We start from the raw sequence: 20,366 nt of genomic DNA on the forward strand, positions 1-20,366 counted from the left end.
AGAGATCAGTAATGACAATCCTTTTCATTTTAATTTCCCAATTAAAGGATTCATTTGAATTCAACAACCCACATGCCATTCTGTGAAAACTGAACTATATAGCCTGCTTTCTTGACTATCTTAAGCTCTATTTTATACCCAAACTTCCAAAAGTGCATTAATCCTAACAGAAAATGGTTTAATTTTTCTCAGAAAAATTTTGAGCTCTAGTAAAAAACTTATTTAATATGAAGTGGAACCAGTGGTCTACAGGTTGTACCTATTTGTACTCTAGCTTACATTCTTAATGTAAGGAGATATTTGTGGCAAGTGTGAGATAACAGGTAAGGAGAGATGATAATATTGCTTTTATAAGATCTGGGGACTCATGGAGTGGGGCATACATTCACTTTTGAAATTATCAAAACCAGTAGGGTTGAGGGTATACATAATATTTTTGGATGAAGAACTTAAGGTACTCAAAGACACATTTGAAATGAGAAAGACTTCCTTTTAGCAAAGGAGATGACATGGAAGGCTGTGGGAACAGAAGTAAGTAATGAAATCTATTACGTGTATACCAAAGTAAATGGAACAAAATCAGAAAATGCTAAGAAAGGAATGAAGAATGCAGGGAGAGATACGGACAGCCTTAAAATTGTGAATGAATTAGGTTTTGAAATGTGTTGATAGAATTGGGGATATGAGAAAGTGAAATAGTTCTGTTATATGTTAAAAAAAACATTATAGTAAATTTCCATATTTGGAATGAGAATAATAGCTGTAACTAACATTTACTGTCTATTATTTGAGAAGGCAGTGGGAGAAAAAAATAAGAATCAAGTATGAATCAGATTCTATGCCGTAAAAATGGTAGAACTATTGCTAATGATCAGAAAACTGATTAAATTTTGGGAAGGTAAGATCTATGCGAAAATAAAACACATAATATTATTTATAATAAAAGACTACATGTGGTTGAGAACAAATAAATGGAATTAAAGTGCTATGAATTTATAGAGGCTTGTAAAATAGATTTTCAGAGCTGAAGAAACTTCCTTCGGAAATGTATAGTTCAGATGAAATTAGGGAATAATTGATATAAACAAAGTTAATCAAACTGCAAAGTTAATCAAACTATGATTATTATATATAATATTATTCATATAATAAATATTTATTGAGTATCTATTATGTGGATGTTATTGGTACTATGTGCACTGCTCTAGGCACTGGTGACATAGTGTATAACAGACAAAAACCCCTTGCCTCAGGGAGGTTACACTAAAGGTAGGAGAGACACAATAAAATACAATTAGGTAAGATGGAAATTAGTGTTATGGAAAAGATTAAACAGAGGAGATGACATGCTAAAGGGTTACAGGGAGAGCCTCACAAGGGTGATGTTTAAGAACTGGAAGAGGTACAAGAATGAATCACATAGATATTTGGTGGAAAGAACATTCTAGGCTAACAGAATAGGAAGTGCACAGGCTGTCAGGCAGATGTACACCTGGCAAGGAACACAAGGGATCCAGCAAGGAGCTCAGGGCAGCTGGAACAGAATGAGAGATGGAGGAGTGGGAGGAGGTAAGGTTAGGGGGTGAGGTGGGAACAGAACGTATAGGACTTTGCTAGTCAGAGCAATGACTTTGGCTTTTATTCTAAGTACACGGGAATTCACTGGAGGGTTTTGAGCCAAGGAGTAATATGATCTGATTTCACTTCAGGTTATGAGTGAAATGGACTGACTGTTGTGCTAAAATTAGACAGAACTGGTCCAAGGGTAGAAGCAGGGTGACCAATTAGGAGGCTACTGGAATAATCTCGGTGAGAGATGATGGTCGCTAGGAGGGTGGTATTAGTGGAGATGGTAAAAACTTGCTAAATTCTGAATATATTTGAAAGAGATACCTGACACAGGATTCACTTATGGATTGACTGTGGGGTATTAGAAAAAGAAGTCGGGCATGACTCCAAAGTTTTGGTCTAAGTAACAAGGTAGATGAAAATACTATAATTCATGAAGTTTCTGAACAGTTATCTTAGTCATAATTTTAATTAACACATTAATATCTCTAATATTATTCCTATAAAATATACCATTTAAACATCATTTAGATTATTTTTAATAGTGAATTAAACATTTGAGGATAATCATCATAGTAGATGGCAGTCAAGATAAGGTCTTATTGTAAATGCAGAAGGTTTCAGCACAACTGTTTATTAGTTGCTTAAGCTTAAGAAATATGAACCATTCTGCTGGTGAATGCCACTGAGTAAGAACTGTTAAGGTCTCTCCTCCTGGGGTCGTCATGTCTAAGTCAGGGTCTCCCGAAGAGCCCTAACAGCTATGGAAGCTCTTCATTGGTGGTTTGCACTTTGAAATAGTGGATGAAGTCTGAGGAGCCATTCTAAATAATAGGGAACGCTCACAGACTGTGTGATGATGAGAGATACGAACATCAAGAGCTCTAGAGGCTTTGGGTTTGTCACATATGCCACTGTGAGGAGGTAGATACAGCCATGAATGCAAAACCATACAAGGTGAATGGAAGAGTTGTGGAACCAGAACTCTTCCAAGAGAAGATTCTTAGAAACCTGGTATGCACTTAACTGTGAAAAAGATTTTTGTTGGTGATTAAAAAGACACCAAAGAACATCACCTAAGAGGTTGTTTTGAATAGTATGGGAAAACTGAAGTGATTGAAATCATGACTGACCAAGGTAGTAGCAACAAGAGAGGCTTTGCTTTTGTAACCTTTGATGACCATGACTCTGTAGACAAGAGTGTCATTCAGAAATTGGCCACAGCTGTGAAGTAAGGAAAGCCTATTTAAGCAAGAGATGACCAGTGCTTCATCCAGCTAAAGAGGTAGAAGTGATTCTGGAAACTTCAGTGGCGGTCATGGAGGTGGTTTTGGTGAGAATGACAACTTTGATCATGGAAGAAACATCAGTGGTTGAGGTGGCTTTGGTGCAGCCATGGTGGGGGAGGATATGGTGGTAGAGGGGATGGCTGTAAACGGAAGTAATTTTGGAAATGGTGGAAGTTACAATAATTTTGGCAATCACGATAACCTCTTCAAATTTTGGACCCATGAAAGGAGGCAGAAGCTCTGGCCCTTATGGTGGTGGAAGCCAAAACTTTGTCAAACCATGAAAACAAGGTGGCTATGGTGGTTCCAGCAGCTGCTGTAGCTATGGCAGTGGCAGAAGGTTTTTAATTACTACCAGGAAACAAAGCTTAGCAAGAGAGGAGAGCCAGAGAAGTGACAGGGAAGCTATAGGTTACAAAAGATTTGTGAACTTGGCCAAGCACAGTGGTGGCAAGGCCTAGCTGCTATAAAGAAGACATGTTTTAGACAATACTCATAAATATGGTCAAAAAATTTGGGAACTATATTTGTGACTAATTGCATAACAGGTTATTTTAGTTTCTATTCTGTAGAAAGTGTAAAGTATTCCAACAAAGTGTTTTCATGTAGATTTTTTTTTGTATCCGTGCTATTGATTGCTAAATGTAATAGTCTGATCATAATGCTTAATAAATGTCTTTAAAAAAACAAAAGATTAAGAAATATGAAATTTCAGTCTCCTATCAGTTTTTCATATTAATTCCAAGTCTTTTTTCCTAATGTAACAGACTTCTCATATTCTTTTAAAAAAGAACCTAAGGAATGCAAATAAAACATTTCTTTAGATCTAAAATCAAGAAAAATTACAAAAGATCTGATTACCTATATCTTTAATATTTTTGTTTTTCTACTTAGAATTTCTTTTTAAGGAAGATGCTTAATCACATAAAAATGTAAAGGTTAGAGTTACCAAGGCAAAAAGGAATTTGACTAATAGTAATAATAAACATTAATTCTGTATTTGCCAAAGAGGAGCAACAGAAAATGAAGGAATCGGAAACCTCATACATTCATATTCTCAATGCTTTATAATTTATACTGAGTGGGCTGAGTACTTTATGAAATAAAGATGGAGAGAGGATATAATTTAGGTACTTTACTGTATCAATAAACAAGAAAGCTTCAATTTATCCCAGTCATTTAAAATGAGAGTATTTCTTCAAAAGATTTTGTTCGCTCAACGTATATTGAATTCCTACCAGGTGTAAAGCACTACAGGCTGTAAAACATACAAAGATGAATCTAGACAGAGTTCCTGCCCTCTGGAACTATCTAGTTAAGGACTTAAATAAGTAATTTTATTTTTAATGTAGAATTTAATTACGTATAAATAAAATGCTATCGAAGTTTAGAAAAGAATTTCTGTTAGGGAAGACTTTTATGGATTAGATAGTATTTGAGGTGGGCCTTTAAAGAAATATCAAGTTTAAACATGCAGAAAAATAAAAGGTGAGGCAGAAACTATTGGCTGATTATACTAATGCTATTCCCACTTTTCACTGCCAGCCCTAATTTTTGTTTTAGAGTCTACTGCTGACTGAAATGACTCAGGCAGCAGTCATTTAGTCTTATCTAAACCAAGCATGGTTATCACATTTCCTCTGTCTGTGTAGGTCTAAAAAGGGGATGTGGGTCAATATTGACCCAATGAGTTGGAAAGAGGGATTTGCTAGGTCTTTGAATTAACCAATCCCAGGAGATACTTTATATCAGGATTTCTTGATAAATGAGAAAATACTGTTTTTATTTAAACTAGTAGAACGGGTTTTCTGTGACTTGTAGCTGATGGCAATTTAAATGACAGAAGAATGGACATTCTAGTTGGGGGAATTTAATGAGCAGAGCGACTGAAGTGGAAAAGTAACAGCTATATACCCTTAAATTATTTAAGCCTGGTGAGATGGTAGAGTGCAAAAGGGAACAGTGGTAAATAAAACAGAAAAGATAGTTTGGAGCCATATTGTAGAGAGCCTTAAATACCAAGTTAAAGAGTAGGGACTATTTTGTAGCCAATGAAGAATTGTTGAGGAATTATAGGCAGAAAAGTAATTTGATGAGAATTGTACTTTAAAAAGGTTAATCTCAAAGCATCGTAAATTAGAATTAGGAGATGAGTTTGGAGGTATGGACATTAATCATGGAATCTAAGGTAATCTGGATGAAATGAAAGAGGAGCTTGAGTATAGTTATAGTCTCCTTGGGAACATGAAATTTATCTTATGAATACACTGGAGTGAAACCTGATAGAGGTCAAACTGACTAGATCAGAGTGCTTGTTACTGCAGAGGAGAGGGCAAGAAAAGGAGTAAGAATGTGTGTTTTTCAGAAAAGAACTTTGTCACTAGAGTTCTTATAAATTCACCTGGGAGTCTTTTGAACCTGACTTTCAAATAGTCCTGAAAGATTACGCACAGTGTAGGTCACAGCTGCGTGATGGTGGGTGCATGGGAGATACTGAGGCTATTTGAATGAATTTTAGCCCAGTTCTTCATTTCTTCTTTACCTTATACCTTTGCTAAGTCAAAAGTTGTAGATTTCCACAGTTCTTTTGGGAGTGTATTTATAACACTGTTAAAAACCTCTAATGAATTTACTATAAATATAATTCGAAACTCAGTATTTTGGTTCTAAGCACCAAAATAGTGTAAGCTCTGCATTGGATATCTCAATCACTCACCTTGGTACAAACCACCCGTACAACCACTTTCCAAAAGGCAGAGGAATCAGACCCAGGTTGTACCTCAAAGAGAAGATGTTTTTCCTGGCCAGAAGCCACTTTAGCAGTTCTGAAAAGAGATAAACACATTAGTTAATTTTATGAAAAGCTATACAAAATAATATTCAGATTCAAGAAACACTTTAAAACATAGAAGGAAATTTGAAGAAAACACACAAAGACAAATAATAATAATAATAATTATAACAATCAGATTCTTAAGACATAGGAACAGAATGTTTTGATTAAACATATAACTTAATGTCCAAGGCTTTTAAAGTCAACGGCATAGTGGAATGATATTAATAAAACTCCTTTTGCCATAATCTATATCTCAATGGTCTTTAAATTTCTAACAAAGACATCTAAGAAAAACATGTCCAAGGAATCGGGCACTCAAAAGAAAAACTTGAACTGGTTTCACTTATCCAAATTTTGACTATCCCTTCAGATATATATAAAGTGTGAAAAAACCTTACTCTTGGTTGAGTCCAATTATTATTACACTTAATATAATAATTGATATTATTTAAGTAACAATACTAACACATTTCTTTGAAAAGTTAATAATTTGGGTTTAGATCAATATAATGATTTTGAGAGACTTTAAATATAGCTTTACTGTCTTCCCCTAGCAGAATAATTTTAATGTAGAGGGTCACAGGATTCTAACATAAAAATATAACACTTTTAGAAGGTAATTCAATATCATGCCATCAGTGCCATATTTAAATGAGTTCAAATATGTATTTAAGTATTCTTGCTCCCTTCTATCATTATTCACATTTCTCTCTGAGCACCAGTGGGGATATCACATTCAGAACTAAGTGACTTAATAAATTGAGGCCACTGCAACTAGCCCTAGGTACTGAAGTCTGCCAGTGAAAGTAATTCAGCTTTGCCAGTTCCCAGTTCCATTTTCTAGCTACCAAGCTATGCTTCCACTGTATAGTTTTAACTTTAGTTCTCAGATCGCACTACACTTTTGAAATGTCCAACTCTGATCCATAAGAATTGGTTTTAAGAACCAGCACCTCTCCATTAAACAGTAAGCTTAACTGTGGCTGCTTTCATAGTCCTAAGACTCTAATGGGATGGCAAATGCTACTGATTACTCTTCATAAGAGCTGAAACAATAAACATAAAAAATGATTCTTATGATACTATTAAATTCTCAACTCAATATTACTTGTAAAGAAAATGGTCCCAGAAGTAATGCCTCAAATACTATCATGGATGATCTTTTTTAAAAAAGAAGAAAAAAAGTAGAGTGCTAAAGTTTTAAAAACCTATGACTACATTTTTATTATAAAAGATCAGACAATACAAAGTAAAATGTAAAATCTCCCTCAGTGCCCCTTTTCCTACCAACTCCCCAGAGACCCAGTACTTATCCTTCACTTTCTATGTATTTATATACAGGATCCATCCAAATACCCATACGGGGCTTCCTCCACCCCCAAATAAACGAAATCTAGTTCTTAAAAGGAATGATCTTCTAAGATAACTTTAACTTTTAAGATATTCTTTACTGTTTGTGACTGGCTAAGAATAGTAGACTCCAGTCACGTCCATAAAAACCGTTTTTCCTTCTCTTTATCTTTATCTAATATGTTCCAGATGACCAAATACGTTTCTTAACAATCAATGCAGGTATCACAAAGCTTAGGGAGTAGGTTCGTGTACCTTACCTTAAATTAACAGAGACTATATGTTTTTATACACACACACACACACACACACACACACACACACACACACACACACTAAGTGGGTCCACACTGCTAGGTGATTTTGTTCGGATTTTTTTTTTTTTTTTTTTTTTTTTTTTTGATTTAAGAAGTTAAAGTGGGATATAGTTAAGGTGGGATAGTGAAAAAAAAACTTCAGACTTAGGGAGAGCTAGATCTGCAATATTTGGGTAATCATTTTAGGCCTCAGTTAAAATGTCAACCTTTAAAGTGCCTTACACATACATACTGTATGCTCAGTGAGTGTTAGCTAAATTGAATAGACTACATTTAAGATCTAAAGGAAATGCCATAATTATATCTCATGGGAGATTACATTAGAGAGGGAGAGAGGGAGCAAGGGAGGGAGGAAGGGAGAGAGATAGAATAGGTGGTGCTAGAGGAAGACTTAGAAAGAGGTGATGTATGCTCGCCTGTCACTAAGGGAAAAAACGCAAACAAAAAGTAATATTTTAAAAGCATAACAATATAGAACTATTCAAGGACAAAGAGCCCTAGGTATTTTAATAGCTTCTATGTAGATCAATATAAAAATTAATATAATAAAGAATAAATTCACAAATAAAATACTAAGTTCTATTAAATTTGTACTTTAAGGTAGAGAAATTTATATTCCATCTTAAACATTAATCTGTTCAAGAATTAAACAGGTTTAAAAATGTTAGCTGGTTAGAAAATATTAATAAACAAAATATCTTATTCTTCAGTGATAGTAAATGAAGTATTACTATATATATATTTCTCTGGCACAACAATGGCTCAGTGAACAAACACAGATTTACTTATTAACCAGGTGAATTGGTTGATGTACAGAAACCTGAGTGTCCTTTGACTATCCCAGGAGCCCTTCTCTAGAGTAGTTAACTGGCATATTTCTCTTTTGTTATGCACCCTTTTAGTGCTTTTAAACAACATTTAATTGTATGTTCCTTCAGTCTCTTTTGTTCCTATTACATTTTTTAAAATAGCTACACAGAAAGTCTTATAGTAGCCACTCAATAAATATCTGGTAACTGCTCCTGAAAACATTGTCTTACTGGTTACAAATCTCAGTCATGACATAGGAGGAAAAATAAAATGAAAAAGAGCAAGCCTTACACGTCATTAAGTTCAGCTACTCTCCCAAGAAATTCTTCATAAGTTAAGGAGCCACTTTCTCGAACCAGTGTGACATGTTTTACAACTTTTTCTGGTAACTTGTTAAGAACCAACTGTGTCTGATCCGAAATTTGCTGTCCCATGATGAAATGATATCTTCTGAAATCCAGAAAAAGTGTTGCTTCACATAGTTTCTGCCAAATATATATAAAAGTTACTTTTATATAAAAACAGCAATATATCCACAACTTCAAGAAAGTAAGGAAAAACCAGGAACACCTTTAAGTGAGAGTTTAAAAGACTTAAATGAGCCTAAGGTGGAATTTAAAATATATTTTTAAAATAAAGATTTATTTCTATTTTTTAAGATCACATAGCTAAATGAGAAAACAAGATTCACTTACATTATTGGGAGGGTGATGAAATCTCTAATTCCTATAATTTTTCCAGGTCAAAAACCATTACCATACACACATATATGCACTCAGAGGCATTTAAGTGACTGTACTGAATAGGAAGCTTATTTACCTTATACGATTTTCCTCAGAACATTTCTTGACTACTTATCACATATTATACTCCAAACTAAGGGCTTCCCACATATAACCTTGTTTATTTCTTACAATATCCCTAAGAGGTAGGCATTATTATATTCTTATTTTACGGATAAGGAAACAGAGATAAGCGACTTAGCTAAAGTTAAACAGTTAGTAAGTGGTTGATGTAAACTTTACATTCATGTTTTTCAGATTCGAGTGCTCATATTCTTAACCACTATGACATACTATGATGTTACCATAATATGTCAGCTAAAAAAATTTGTTGTTGAATTACTTAATGTGCAACTTATTTTTAATTGTAAAACATATGTAAATTAAACAGATATTTGGTTTGAAAAATCTAATTAAAACGTTAGATAATTTAACCACCTCATATTTTCTGCTAAAAAAAAAAAAATGACAGCTCTTTTGTTTTTTAACTCCTACAGGGGTTTTAAATTTAGAATACGTAACATGTTTTCTAAATATAAAGGTGTTATTTTGGTTAAAAGGCTGGATCAATCCTTCAATAATCTATCAATCTGGATCAGTAAATTACTAAATTGACTTAAAAATTAAACCACAAAACATTTAATAACTACTTACTTTAAAGTCTTGAAAGATATAATTCTATGATTGTGGCTAGAGAAGAGTTGAATTTGTTTACTATAGGTAGTTTTTTCCTCTGGTAAATAATGATTTATCAGAATATCAAGCATGAATATGATTAAAATAGAAAATAAGATATATTTTTAGTATTTTCTAGGCTGATGTATTCTATAACTGAAGATGAAAACCCCTATATAATACAAATACTAATAACAGTAAAAGCAAATATTTGTTAGTCACTTCCATTGTGTAACATAATTTTCTAAGCACTTTATATGTATGCATGATTCAGTCAATTAAATTCCCATTAGAACAATTTTATAGACTAAGAAACAAGCACAGAGAAGTTAAAGTAACAAAAATCACGTAACTAATAGTAGAATTTTTTAAATAGTTATAAAAAGAAAAAAGCAGTACAACTTAAAAAAATCTGATCTCCCATCAAGAAATTCCACTTTATTTACCTATCGAAGACTATCATTTTATCTCACCCAAATTAACACTCATCATATAAAGCAGGCAAAATAGTAACAATCTCATAGGAAAATTTTTCCAGGAAGTCTGCTTTATCATTAAAAAAAAGTTATAACTCTAAAGTATAAAATATATAACTTGAAAATATAAAAACATGTACAATAAGAATTCTCAGTATCCATAAATATGTAAATTTTGTTTTGGTATTAAAATTTAATGTACTGTATTTGAGACATCCTTTTAGTCACATTAAATATAGGAAAAGTAAAATTGTACTAAAAAAGAAAAACTCAACAATTACTGTCTTGAATCTGAGCTTACTTGGCAACAATAATTATTATATTACAGAGAAAAATAAAAGGCAGTTGTTGAGGACGATCCAGGCTACTAAAAAAAAAATCTCTGAAGGCAAAATTATATATTTTAAATATAGCCAAGCAGATTCATAGCAATTGTATCTAAAGAGAAACGAAGATCTTAGCTCAGACGAGGTTTTTAGGGTATTTAACATTAGTGATTTCTGGATTTCAAATACTAGTATAATTTCAGAGCATCATGGTGCTGCACATTTATTTTTATTTTAGAGTAAGGATAGTTTCCAAAAATAAACAAAAAACAACAAAAAAACCCAAAACTAAAGAAAAAATTTAAAAAGAATTTATAACCTGAAAAGTAGAAAGATATATTAGAATAAAAGTCCTTCCCAAGAAGGCAGTAACTTCACACTGATATATACTACATATATACAAGCATTGCCCTTATTTTTCTTATTCTAATCCAAACTTCTGATAACATCATTAGAAACCAATGTTTCTAGACCACTGTGTTACGTAGCCTTTTTAAAAATTAAATTCAGTAAGTACCATGTGCCTAGCACTGTATTCTGTGGATGCAATAGCAAGTAAAAGAGACATGGTTCTTGCCACTATGGAGCATCCGATACAGTAGAGAAGAGACAAACAATTTCACCAATAAATATATAATTATAAAATGAGAAGTGCTAATCCAAACAAGTACAGGGTGCTACAAAAGCCTATAAATGGGGACTTCACCTAGTCTTATGCCAGGGAAGAAGTCCTAGGGCAAACAACATTTGACTTGAGATCAGTCAGTCAGCCAGAGAAGAGGGTTAGAGGCATGGTAAGAAGAAGACATTGCAAGCAGAGGTCATCGAAAGTGCCTAACACAGGAAGGAGCATGGTGACTTTGAGGTAATAAAAACAAAAGGCCAGAGTGACTAAAGTAGAGAGGCAGCAGGAGAGACTAGCACCAAGAGATGGGCTGTTTACAAGGCTGCATGCCTGCTCAATCTGTGGATGACTAAAATTGGAATGAATGAATGAAGAAAGTCCACTGAATACTAGAAACAAGACTGAAATGCTGATTTTCTGAAATGAAATAATCATGTCAAATATGACTAAAAGTTAGTCCTGAATATATTTTGAAAAATCAACTGCACAAAAACACATAGGTAAGATGTGTTTAAAAGCAGTTAAAATATAAAAGGTCTGAAGGTTTCAGTCAAAAAAAGTCAACAGTAAATATGGACAAAAAAGATGTTAAATAATCCTAAACTCCTGTTAGAAGCACATGTCCAGAGCAAAAACCTAGTTCTATTGCGCTCTGCAATGGTTAGACCACACTGAAGTTCTATGATCAGTTCTAAGCAGTCACTTTTAAAGGGCATTAATCACTTGACCACTTTTGAGAGAGCATACAAGATGTTACAGAGCTGGAAAAGGAAACAAAGCAATTTATTCTAATCAGCTCAGTAACACTGTAGAGCAACAAATATCTGAAGAGCTTTTATGTGGAAGATTTATTTTTTATAATTAGAGAAAAGGACGGCCAGTAAGTGTGAATTAGGCAAATTTCAGGTCAAAATAAGAAATTGCCCATCACCATAATTATGCAGAAGTGTTAAGGGTGGTCTTGTAATATATGTGAGCTTGCTTTCATTGAAAGTCTGGAGGTGTTTAAATAAAGATTAGAAGTTTATCTGATGAGTGTTTTAGAGAAGATTTTTGCTTGGGTGAGACGTGGAGTAGGTGATTTCTAATCGAACATTTTACTACCGAAGTAAAACTTAAATTCCCTCTAGCTTTCCTATATCAATCAAAATGCAATAAAAGATTTTACTCAACTAAACTGAAATCTTTATATTTTTAAATCTTTTTTTCCTGGAAATGAATATACTTATTTTTATTATTATTTCATATTAGTTTCAGTTGTAGAGCATAGTAGTTAGACATTTATATAATTTATGAAGTGATCCCCCCCAACTATAGACTGAAATCTTTAAATCACACTTATATTACTTAAATAAAAAATTAAACTTTTGAACTATATGGTCATAAGAGTATAAAATATGTGATGATAATTTAATCAATGTGCTCACCAGATATTTTTAAAAAATCTTTAATCACTTATTTACCAAATTAGAAAATGATCTCTTTTGTTTCTGCATTGTTTTGATCTGGTGCTCTGACTTTGAATGATGTGGTTTATAATTTGAGGCAGCATATTAATGTTATCCTGTAATTCCATTTGTTATCTGGGAAACCTGGCTACTAACTCCTCCGATTAAAAGAGAACAACATCTAGAGACTACTAAAAGAGCATGGAACAGCAGTTCTCAACCTGGTTCAGTGGAGAGAGCCTAGAATTTATGGTTCATTTTGAATACCATAAAATAATAATAAATAGCGATGTCTATCACTAACATAAAAATATGACTCTGTGATCTATATGTAATATAAAGCCACACCCAAAGGTGTATGTTCACAAAAACAATCTGTTGAGGCCACCCTCTAGTCACTCGCCACAGGCTTTTCAGTGTCCCTCTTTGATGACTGCACATTCTTATATCATAGCACATATCATCAGCTAGGTCACTTGACCATGCTCTCCTGTGAGTGTCTTTAAGAAAGCAGCTGTATTCTCTCTTCTAGCAGATAAATAAGCACACAATAAATGTTTACAAATGGATATAATAAATATTGTTGATAATTTTTGTTTTTTTTATTACTCAGTATTCTTTTGATTCTTGTTAACCTGTTCAGTCATCTACTAGTACTAACTTGGAGAGAAGTCAAAGTTAAAAAATACATGGAAGAAAAAATATGAAGTTGAATCATTAATAATGTTTATGTAAACTGAGGAACATTTGATATTAGCAAAACACTTCTCTCTAGATCATGAAATAGTTGTATTGCATAGGAACATGATATGCAAACCCCTGGCAAAAGACAAATGCCTGTTCAAGACTTCTCAAAAAACTAGAGGCTCTACTACTATTGTGCTACCTATAATTCAGTCCCTTCCAGGATAACAATGTGCTTTCAAAAAACATTTGAATGATTTTAAAAATAAAGAACTACTGTTATTTTGAAACTCATATCAAGGATTCCAAAAATGCCACATTTTCTAGTGGGTGGTAACATATACTTGATCACTTCTTTTTCTAACGAATGAATTGCTGTAGTTCAAATATTCGTTATAAAGATATAAAATCGCATCATAGGTAATAGGCAAAATAACAACCAACCAAACAAAATAACAACACTCAAAACTAAAAACTTTCATGAAAATTTAAACCATATTCATTGATCAAAGGATTAAAGCACTTGAAATGCCTGAAAGTGCAACAAGATGACTAGTTCACAAGTACTGTAGTATTTGGAAAAACTCTGAAACCTGTTCTCCATGAAATCTTTTATCAACTACTTTACTTACAAAAAAGATATTTATAATTGAAATAATCAACTATTTTCATCATGAAGTCAACTTTAACATCAGTGATTAAAAACTAAGTACTAAAAACTAGGTCCCTAATGGTAAGTACTATTCTATCACTCATTGCTTACTCAAACCAGATCTGTAAGTAGATATTAGTTGTCATGCAAGACAAGAAATTAAGTTATAACAGGTCACTACAGAGTCTGGAATGCCTGTTCTGGGCTCAAAGATCTTAATCGGAAAAAAAATATGCAGAAAGAAAAACTATAAAAGGATAGAGAGTACTAGGAGATTAAGAATATGGCTTTCTGACAGCACCAGTGTGTTTACTACATACATTTCACAGTTGGAATAATACACTAACTTGTAAGAATCCTCTCTGGACCGTCCTTGTGTTTTGGGGAGAAGGGGGTAAGGAAAATGTGTTAAATGTTTAGATGTGAAACAAGAAGGATCAGGCGGCACACACCAAATATAAAGTTCACTTACACCAAATGACAAAGGACTTATTTTTGGAAATTCTGGAGAGAAATATTTAGAAATGGCAGCCAGGAAGCATCAAAAGAAAGGAGAAAAATCCATACTATTCTTGAGTTCTGAAATCAGGAAGCATCACTTTTTAGAGGGGAGACTTCACTATAGAGGCTACCAAATTAGGATCGTTGGTCTGCTGCACCTCATGCCCCAGATTAAATGCTGAATGCATAGAGCTCAATTTATAGCAAGAAGAATGGGCAGAGGGGAGCGGAAAAAAAAATAACTTTATTCATAAAATCTCAGAACTGAAAACCATAAGCAGCTTCACAAATACGCCAGAGGAAAAGAACTGCCTCCACTTGGCACCGATGAGTAGTACAGGGTCAGAATATGGACGTACACTGCAATGAAAATAAAGGGGCTGGGGATAAATTTGAATAATAGTAGTCCACATTTTGTAACACGATACAAATAACAGAAGAAATCGTCTTCAAAACTAACACAGAAGGCTCCCTTCCCAGGAATCATTACTACAATTTTTAGCAAGGAAACGTTTATCTCAGCCGGGTGCTAAGGTAGGTTCAACAAGGCAAGGGCTCTGGGAAGGGGAGCAGCCGAAGCTGATTTAGACATGGGGGGCCAGCTAAACTAAGTAGATCGACTTGGCCACTTCTGAGTTATTGTCCAAGACAGAGGGTTTGTAATCTGGGGTGTACGTGAGGCGGGGACGCACAGGGTTTTTAACGGAACCAATGTGTTTAGTAAACACACCGGTCACCCTTGCCGCCTCAGCCCCTTCTCAAGCGCACTTGAACGTGGAGCTTTAACCAACAGCTACGTCCGCTAGCCGACAGACTGCTCCGGCGGCAATATTCAAAACCTGTTCCGGGATCTAGGAGGTAAAAGTCTCTCCAGGTCGCCCACATCCACCTCCCAAACGGGATAAGCCACATCCTCACACCCCGGGCCACTGGAAACCGCTGGGCTGGGGACTGCGTCCACGGCAGGACCTCCCAGCCCGCCCCGCGCCCTAAGCCGAGGCCTAGAAAGGGCCGCGGGGCTCGGCTCCCCACTGAAACCCGGCTCGGAAGCCGAGGCCGGGCTGGTGTTCTGCTCCCAGCCCCGGAGTCGTGGAGCAGGCAGGAAGGAAAGCGACAAAAGGACAGCGCTGCGGAGCTCACCCCAGGTTCAAGGCATCGCACTTTCTGCAGCACCAGCGCCCGCCTCAGCCAGCCGCTCGCACCCACAGGCTGTGGCTCCCCCGGCTCAGCCCACAACCCGGTCGCACTTCAGTGACGCAGTAGCCCCGCCCCCAGCGCGTTGCCTGGAGACAGTGCTCGACCTTCCTCCCCAGAGTTCTTCGCTCTCTGGCTTCTCTGCTGCAGAGGATTTTCCTGTGGCGGAGCCCGAGGCCAGCTCAAAGGGAAGGTGGGCGCTAAAGCCAAGAAGAGGGATGTGCCCAAGTGGCTGTGGGGAGAGGCCTGTCCTGGCCGCAGAGTGGAGCTTAGCTGACTGCTTCTCCTGGCGCCATCTCCTAGGAGTTGACAAAGGCCACTCTGAGAGCCCGGGTTTGATCAGGGTGTATAGAACATAAAGAATTTAGGACTTTTTGGACTTTATAAAATGTACGCCATTGGGAGTCAAGACAGTGATGTCAACTGCAAACAAACAAGTCACATGATAGGAGTGCACTTATGGTGTGACCTGAACTTCCCAAACCACAGAAACCTCGCAGCCAAATGTCAGGAAAGGGCCACACAGCTGCCAGGACTGATAACCGAAAAACTCTACCCATTGAGAGCTGTATAAGCTGAGCACTTCAGACAGACCACACTCAAGGCTGACCAGAACACATTTGTGAGGGTATTGCTAGAACCGAAGACCTACACATTCTGCCTCTTGTAGCCATTGGCTTGGGACCATAGGGAGGCTATCTGCCCCACCAGTTCCAGAGCTGACTTCAGGACCGTGGAGGACTTTCACTCTTTCACTCCGTTCTGTAAGCCTCTACCTTCCTCTACATTCCTCTGTTAACCTGTGCGATTACCTGATTGGTTTATCTGAGAAGGTTCCACTCAGTAAACGTGGCATTATGGAAAGACACAAATACGTCTAACGGTATTACTTTGACTGCCACCTTCCTTGCTCATGACACAGGGATTAGATTCCAAGCTACCACTATCAGGCCTCCAACCTCCCACTAGTTATAGTTACACAAAGATTCTTACCATGAAATGGGGCTGATTATGCTCCTCTAGCTAGGTTAAGAAGCATAAAAGAAAGTATACAGACAGTAACTAGCACAGGGTCCAAAATGTTAAGCCCTAATAAATGGCAGCTATTATTATGAACACATGTTGATGATATTATGGCTTTTCAGAATGTCCACAGTCAATAATTGTTATCCATTAAGCATCTGTTGTCCTATATTTATTATATCATATGATCCTCACCACAATCCTAAATGATAGATGTTAAAGACAGATACTAATATCATTTCAATTTAACAGAAGAGAAAATGGTCCCAGAAAGATGAAATAACTTGCCCAATTCCCAACAGCTCATAAATGATAGAGGAAAAATTCAAATCCACTGTCTGGTTTCAGAACCTCAGGTTTTAGCTACTGCACTATATTTCTACTATTTGGTTTAACCTATTCTTGTCCATTCCATACTATTATCTCAGTCTAAGTTCCCTCGTTATCTCACAGATAGGTAATTTAATAATATCTTAGCTGATCAACTTATCCTGGAATGTATTTATTCATTCCATCTTGTATCTTGCTGCCAGACCAAGCAACTTAAAATACTATCTTTATTAATTCTATACCATAAAGATGCTGATGCTCAATATTAGGCCAAAGCAGGTCAACAAAATGGACCCCAGTGTTTGGGAACCCATTTTAAATGGATAATATTACCATACTATTGCCCTAAAGATCTACATAGATCTTAAAGAAAGTCAGTTCTATATGTACTACCTGCCCCTATTGTTATCGGATCAGTCCAAGCCATTGCTCACACCCTCCCCACAATCCTTCATAGCTATGTTGTATGATTACTGATCTCACTGCAATTCTTTATGGCCCAGTTTCCTTTGGCCTACCTCATTTTCACCCACCTCAGGCTAGCTTTCTCTCTGCCTCAGCCATCTCACTTTGCCTCAAGAATTCCCATTTTCCTGTCAACAGCTCCTCTGCTATTGTCTACTTTTCCTTTGCACACTTTTTACTTTACTGAAATTAGAGGAATCCACTTTCCTGACAGCCTTCTTGGTTAGGAGACAAGTTAACTTTCTCCTCTCTAGATGTCAGTTCCTTCCACACTGTTTTACTACTATCAATTAGCCATCTCTGCTCCTTTAAACACTTCCATCTGGAAGTCTGTTTTTTTGTTTGTTTGTTTGTTTTTTTCTAAGCCAGCTAGGCCAAATAACTACAGATCAAAGAAGTCATGTTTATACTCGTGCAAATGAAAGACTCAAACCTTACCATTATCATGTATAATGCAAGGAAAGATCAATTCAATGTGTACTGATGGGGCCAGGAAAAATTAAGTAAAAAAAGCACAAGAACAATAGAGAGAGTACCTGCTCCAATCTTGGAGCTATCTACCTTGATCTTTTGGGTCTTTATTGCTAGACAGAGAGACCAATGGAAATTGACTGAGACTACTCTGAGAAAACAAAACCCAAGCTGATTTATCACTCTGCCACATGGAAAACAAGGACTAGACATAGTCAATCTATAATTATATTTCCCAGATTACCTAAAAAGTGTCTCTTTACAGATAGTTAATTTTCGCTAATATTCATTTTGAATTAGGATCCAAATAAAATCCTCTCATTGCATTTGATTGTTTTATTTCAAGTCTTTTAACTTAGAGTAATCCTCCTCCCCTCCTTTTTTCAGGCTATTAGCTTGTTGCTGAAACTGGGTATATTAGTGAGAGTTCAACCAGAAAAACAGAACAAGTAGGAAATATATATTAAGAAGTTTATTGCAAAGAATTAGGTTATTCAATTTACCCAATTTATTCAATGAGGCAAATTGGAAATCACAGAGCAAGATGTCCGGAAGTGTAGCCTGGAACTCTCGGGCATGAACTGAAACTACAATGCACAAGCAGAATTTCTTCTGGAAATCCTGAGTTTTGCTCTTAAATTCTTTCAGCTAACTGAATCAGAACCACCTGGATTATCTAGGATAATCTCCTTTACTTGAAGTCAATCGCTTATGGACTTTAATTACATTTACAAAATATCTTCACAGCAACACTTAGTATTGGGACTAAAGTCTAGCCATATTCACACATAAAGACTATCACACACATTGGGTCAATTGTTGTGTAGACTATTATTGGATAAATCCCTACATTCTGGATTTATCTGTTTTTTCCCTTGCAGTGTTACCTTCTTCGTTTTCTCCCCATACTTCCTATAAATGCAGTTGACTGTTGAGCCTTCATTAGATTCAGCTTTAACTGTTCTGGAATGAATACTTCATAGTTGGTGCTGTGTATTTCATGGCGCATCTGCTGATCCCACTTTAAGACTGAACATCTCATCAATATCATCTAATAGTTTTACCCATTGTGATAGTAGTGTGGATCCATTTTATCAGAGATTATAAAACGGTGATTTCCAAATTAATTATTTACTAGTGTCACTTCTGTAAAAACCTTTCCCTTATGAACTAGGGCTATTTAGTTACCCTGAAATACTGTCTATTACAGGAAAGGCAGGAGAAAGGCAGAATTCTTTCCTTTTAAGGAGTTGATAACTAGTTACTTATAATCGTGTTCAATGTGTTTCAGAATTTTAATATTTTTAGTATAAGTATAAATTCATGAGTTTTATATATTTGATCATTTGCATTTATTATTACTTTTGATGTTTATACAGTCCCATCTTTTGCCAATGGTAACCACATCATCTTATCTTTTTTGACAAGACTTTGAAAGCTTCCTTATGTGGCGGCTTATCTTCTATATTTCACGCTCCAGATCTAGAACTAGCTATTCTTCAAAGGAGTTCTGGATCCTCTTTTACTGAGCAATGGTGTTTAGGGACCACAATCTGGTTGCTGGGTGTATTCGTAGCTATGGGATTATCATTACCTCTAGCTCTTTTCAGTGGACAGAGCTAGGGAATAGATACATTTAAAAAGAAATTAATTATCTAGAGTTCATACTAATGTTCCTAATTTCAATTTAATATTACGAAATTTTAAAGCTAACTTCGATTTTATATTTCAATCTTTTATCTTACATTGAAAATCTTAATCCCTAAAAACATTAATTATTTACATTTTAAGATATAAAAAATAGATTCAAAACAATAGCAATATTACTGTTGACTACAAGATTACATGTTCTGACTGCTCTGTTCTTAGAATATATATTACTAAGGATGCAGAGTCAAAATGATTTAGTCCTTTGAAATAATTCTTTTTCTTAGTGGTTTCTCAGTTTTTTGTTTTGTTTTGTTTTGTTTTTTAGGAATTGCTTCTTAAATTTAATTTTACTTTCGAAATGTAAAAGTTTTGTATTTTTCTGAAGTCAGAACTATATAATAGGCATATTTGGAGAAGTATCATGTCTAGTCCCAATTCTCTACCTTGTTACCTCCTTATGCCTGTATTTAGATGTTTTCATCTTTCCAGGATTTTTGCAAATATAAGCAAATACATATGCTTGCATATAAAAATAAAATAAGGCTATGTTTGTGTTTCCCACCCCATTCTTACACAAGTGTAGTATTTCGTAACTTCCTTTTTTCACTTAATAACATATTCTAGAGATTATTCCATATTAGAGTAATTAGTGAGTAGACTTACCTCATTTTTTTGAAAATGAGATAAAATAGATTTACCTCATTTTTTGAATTCCAGCATATGGATTTACCATAGTTTATTTAACCAGACCCCTTCAGATGGACATTTGGGTTGTTATTATGCAGAGAATTCAGTGATGTATGATCTTTTGTACAAAAAAAAATATTTTTTTGCCAGATACTACTAAATTCCTTTCCGTAGGAAGAATTCTCAGCAGTAATGTATGAGAGTAC

General features: G+C 35.3%; 1 protein-coding gene and 1 pseudogene across 1 annotated transcript in view; one reads left to right on the top strand and one right to left on the bottom strand.

The window, feature by feature from the left end:
* The window catches only part of RNF141 (ring finger protein 141), a 28,313-nt gene extending 12,735 nt beyond the window's left edge, over nucleotides 1-15,578 (bottom strand). The window contains exons 1-3 of the mRNA XM_016147348.2: nucleotides 15,481-15,578; nucleotides 8,463-8,656; nucleotides 5,575-5,683 (exon numbers count right to left, since the gene is read on the bottom strand). Coding sequence (XP_016002834.1) covers nucleotides 5,575-5,683; nucleotides 8,463-8,605 — 252 coding nt within the window. The 5' untranslated portion in view covers nucleotides 8,606-8,656; nucleotides 15,481-15,578. The remainder of the gene's footprint in view (nucleotides 1-5,574; nucleotides 5,684-8,462; nucleotides 8,657-15,480) is intronic.
* Nucleotides 2,137-3,448, top strand: LOC107512139 (annotated as a pseudogene).
* Nucleotides 15,579-20,366: the final 4,788 nt, after the last annotated feature.

This window comes from Rousettus aegyptiacus, unplaced genomic scaffold, assembly GCF_014176215.1.
Source record: "Rousettus aegyptiacus isolate mRouAeg1 unplaced genomic scaffold, mRouAeg1.p scaffold_m13_p_5, whole genome shotgun sequence".
NCBI classification, from domain to species: Eukaryota; Metazoa; Chordata; class Mammalia; order Chiroptera; family Pteropodidae; genus Rousettus; species Rousettus aegyptiacus.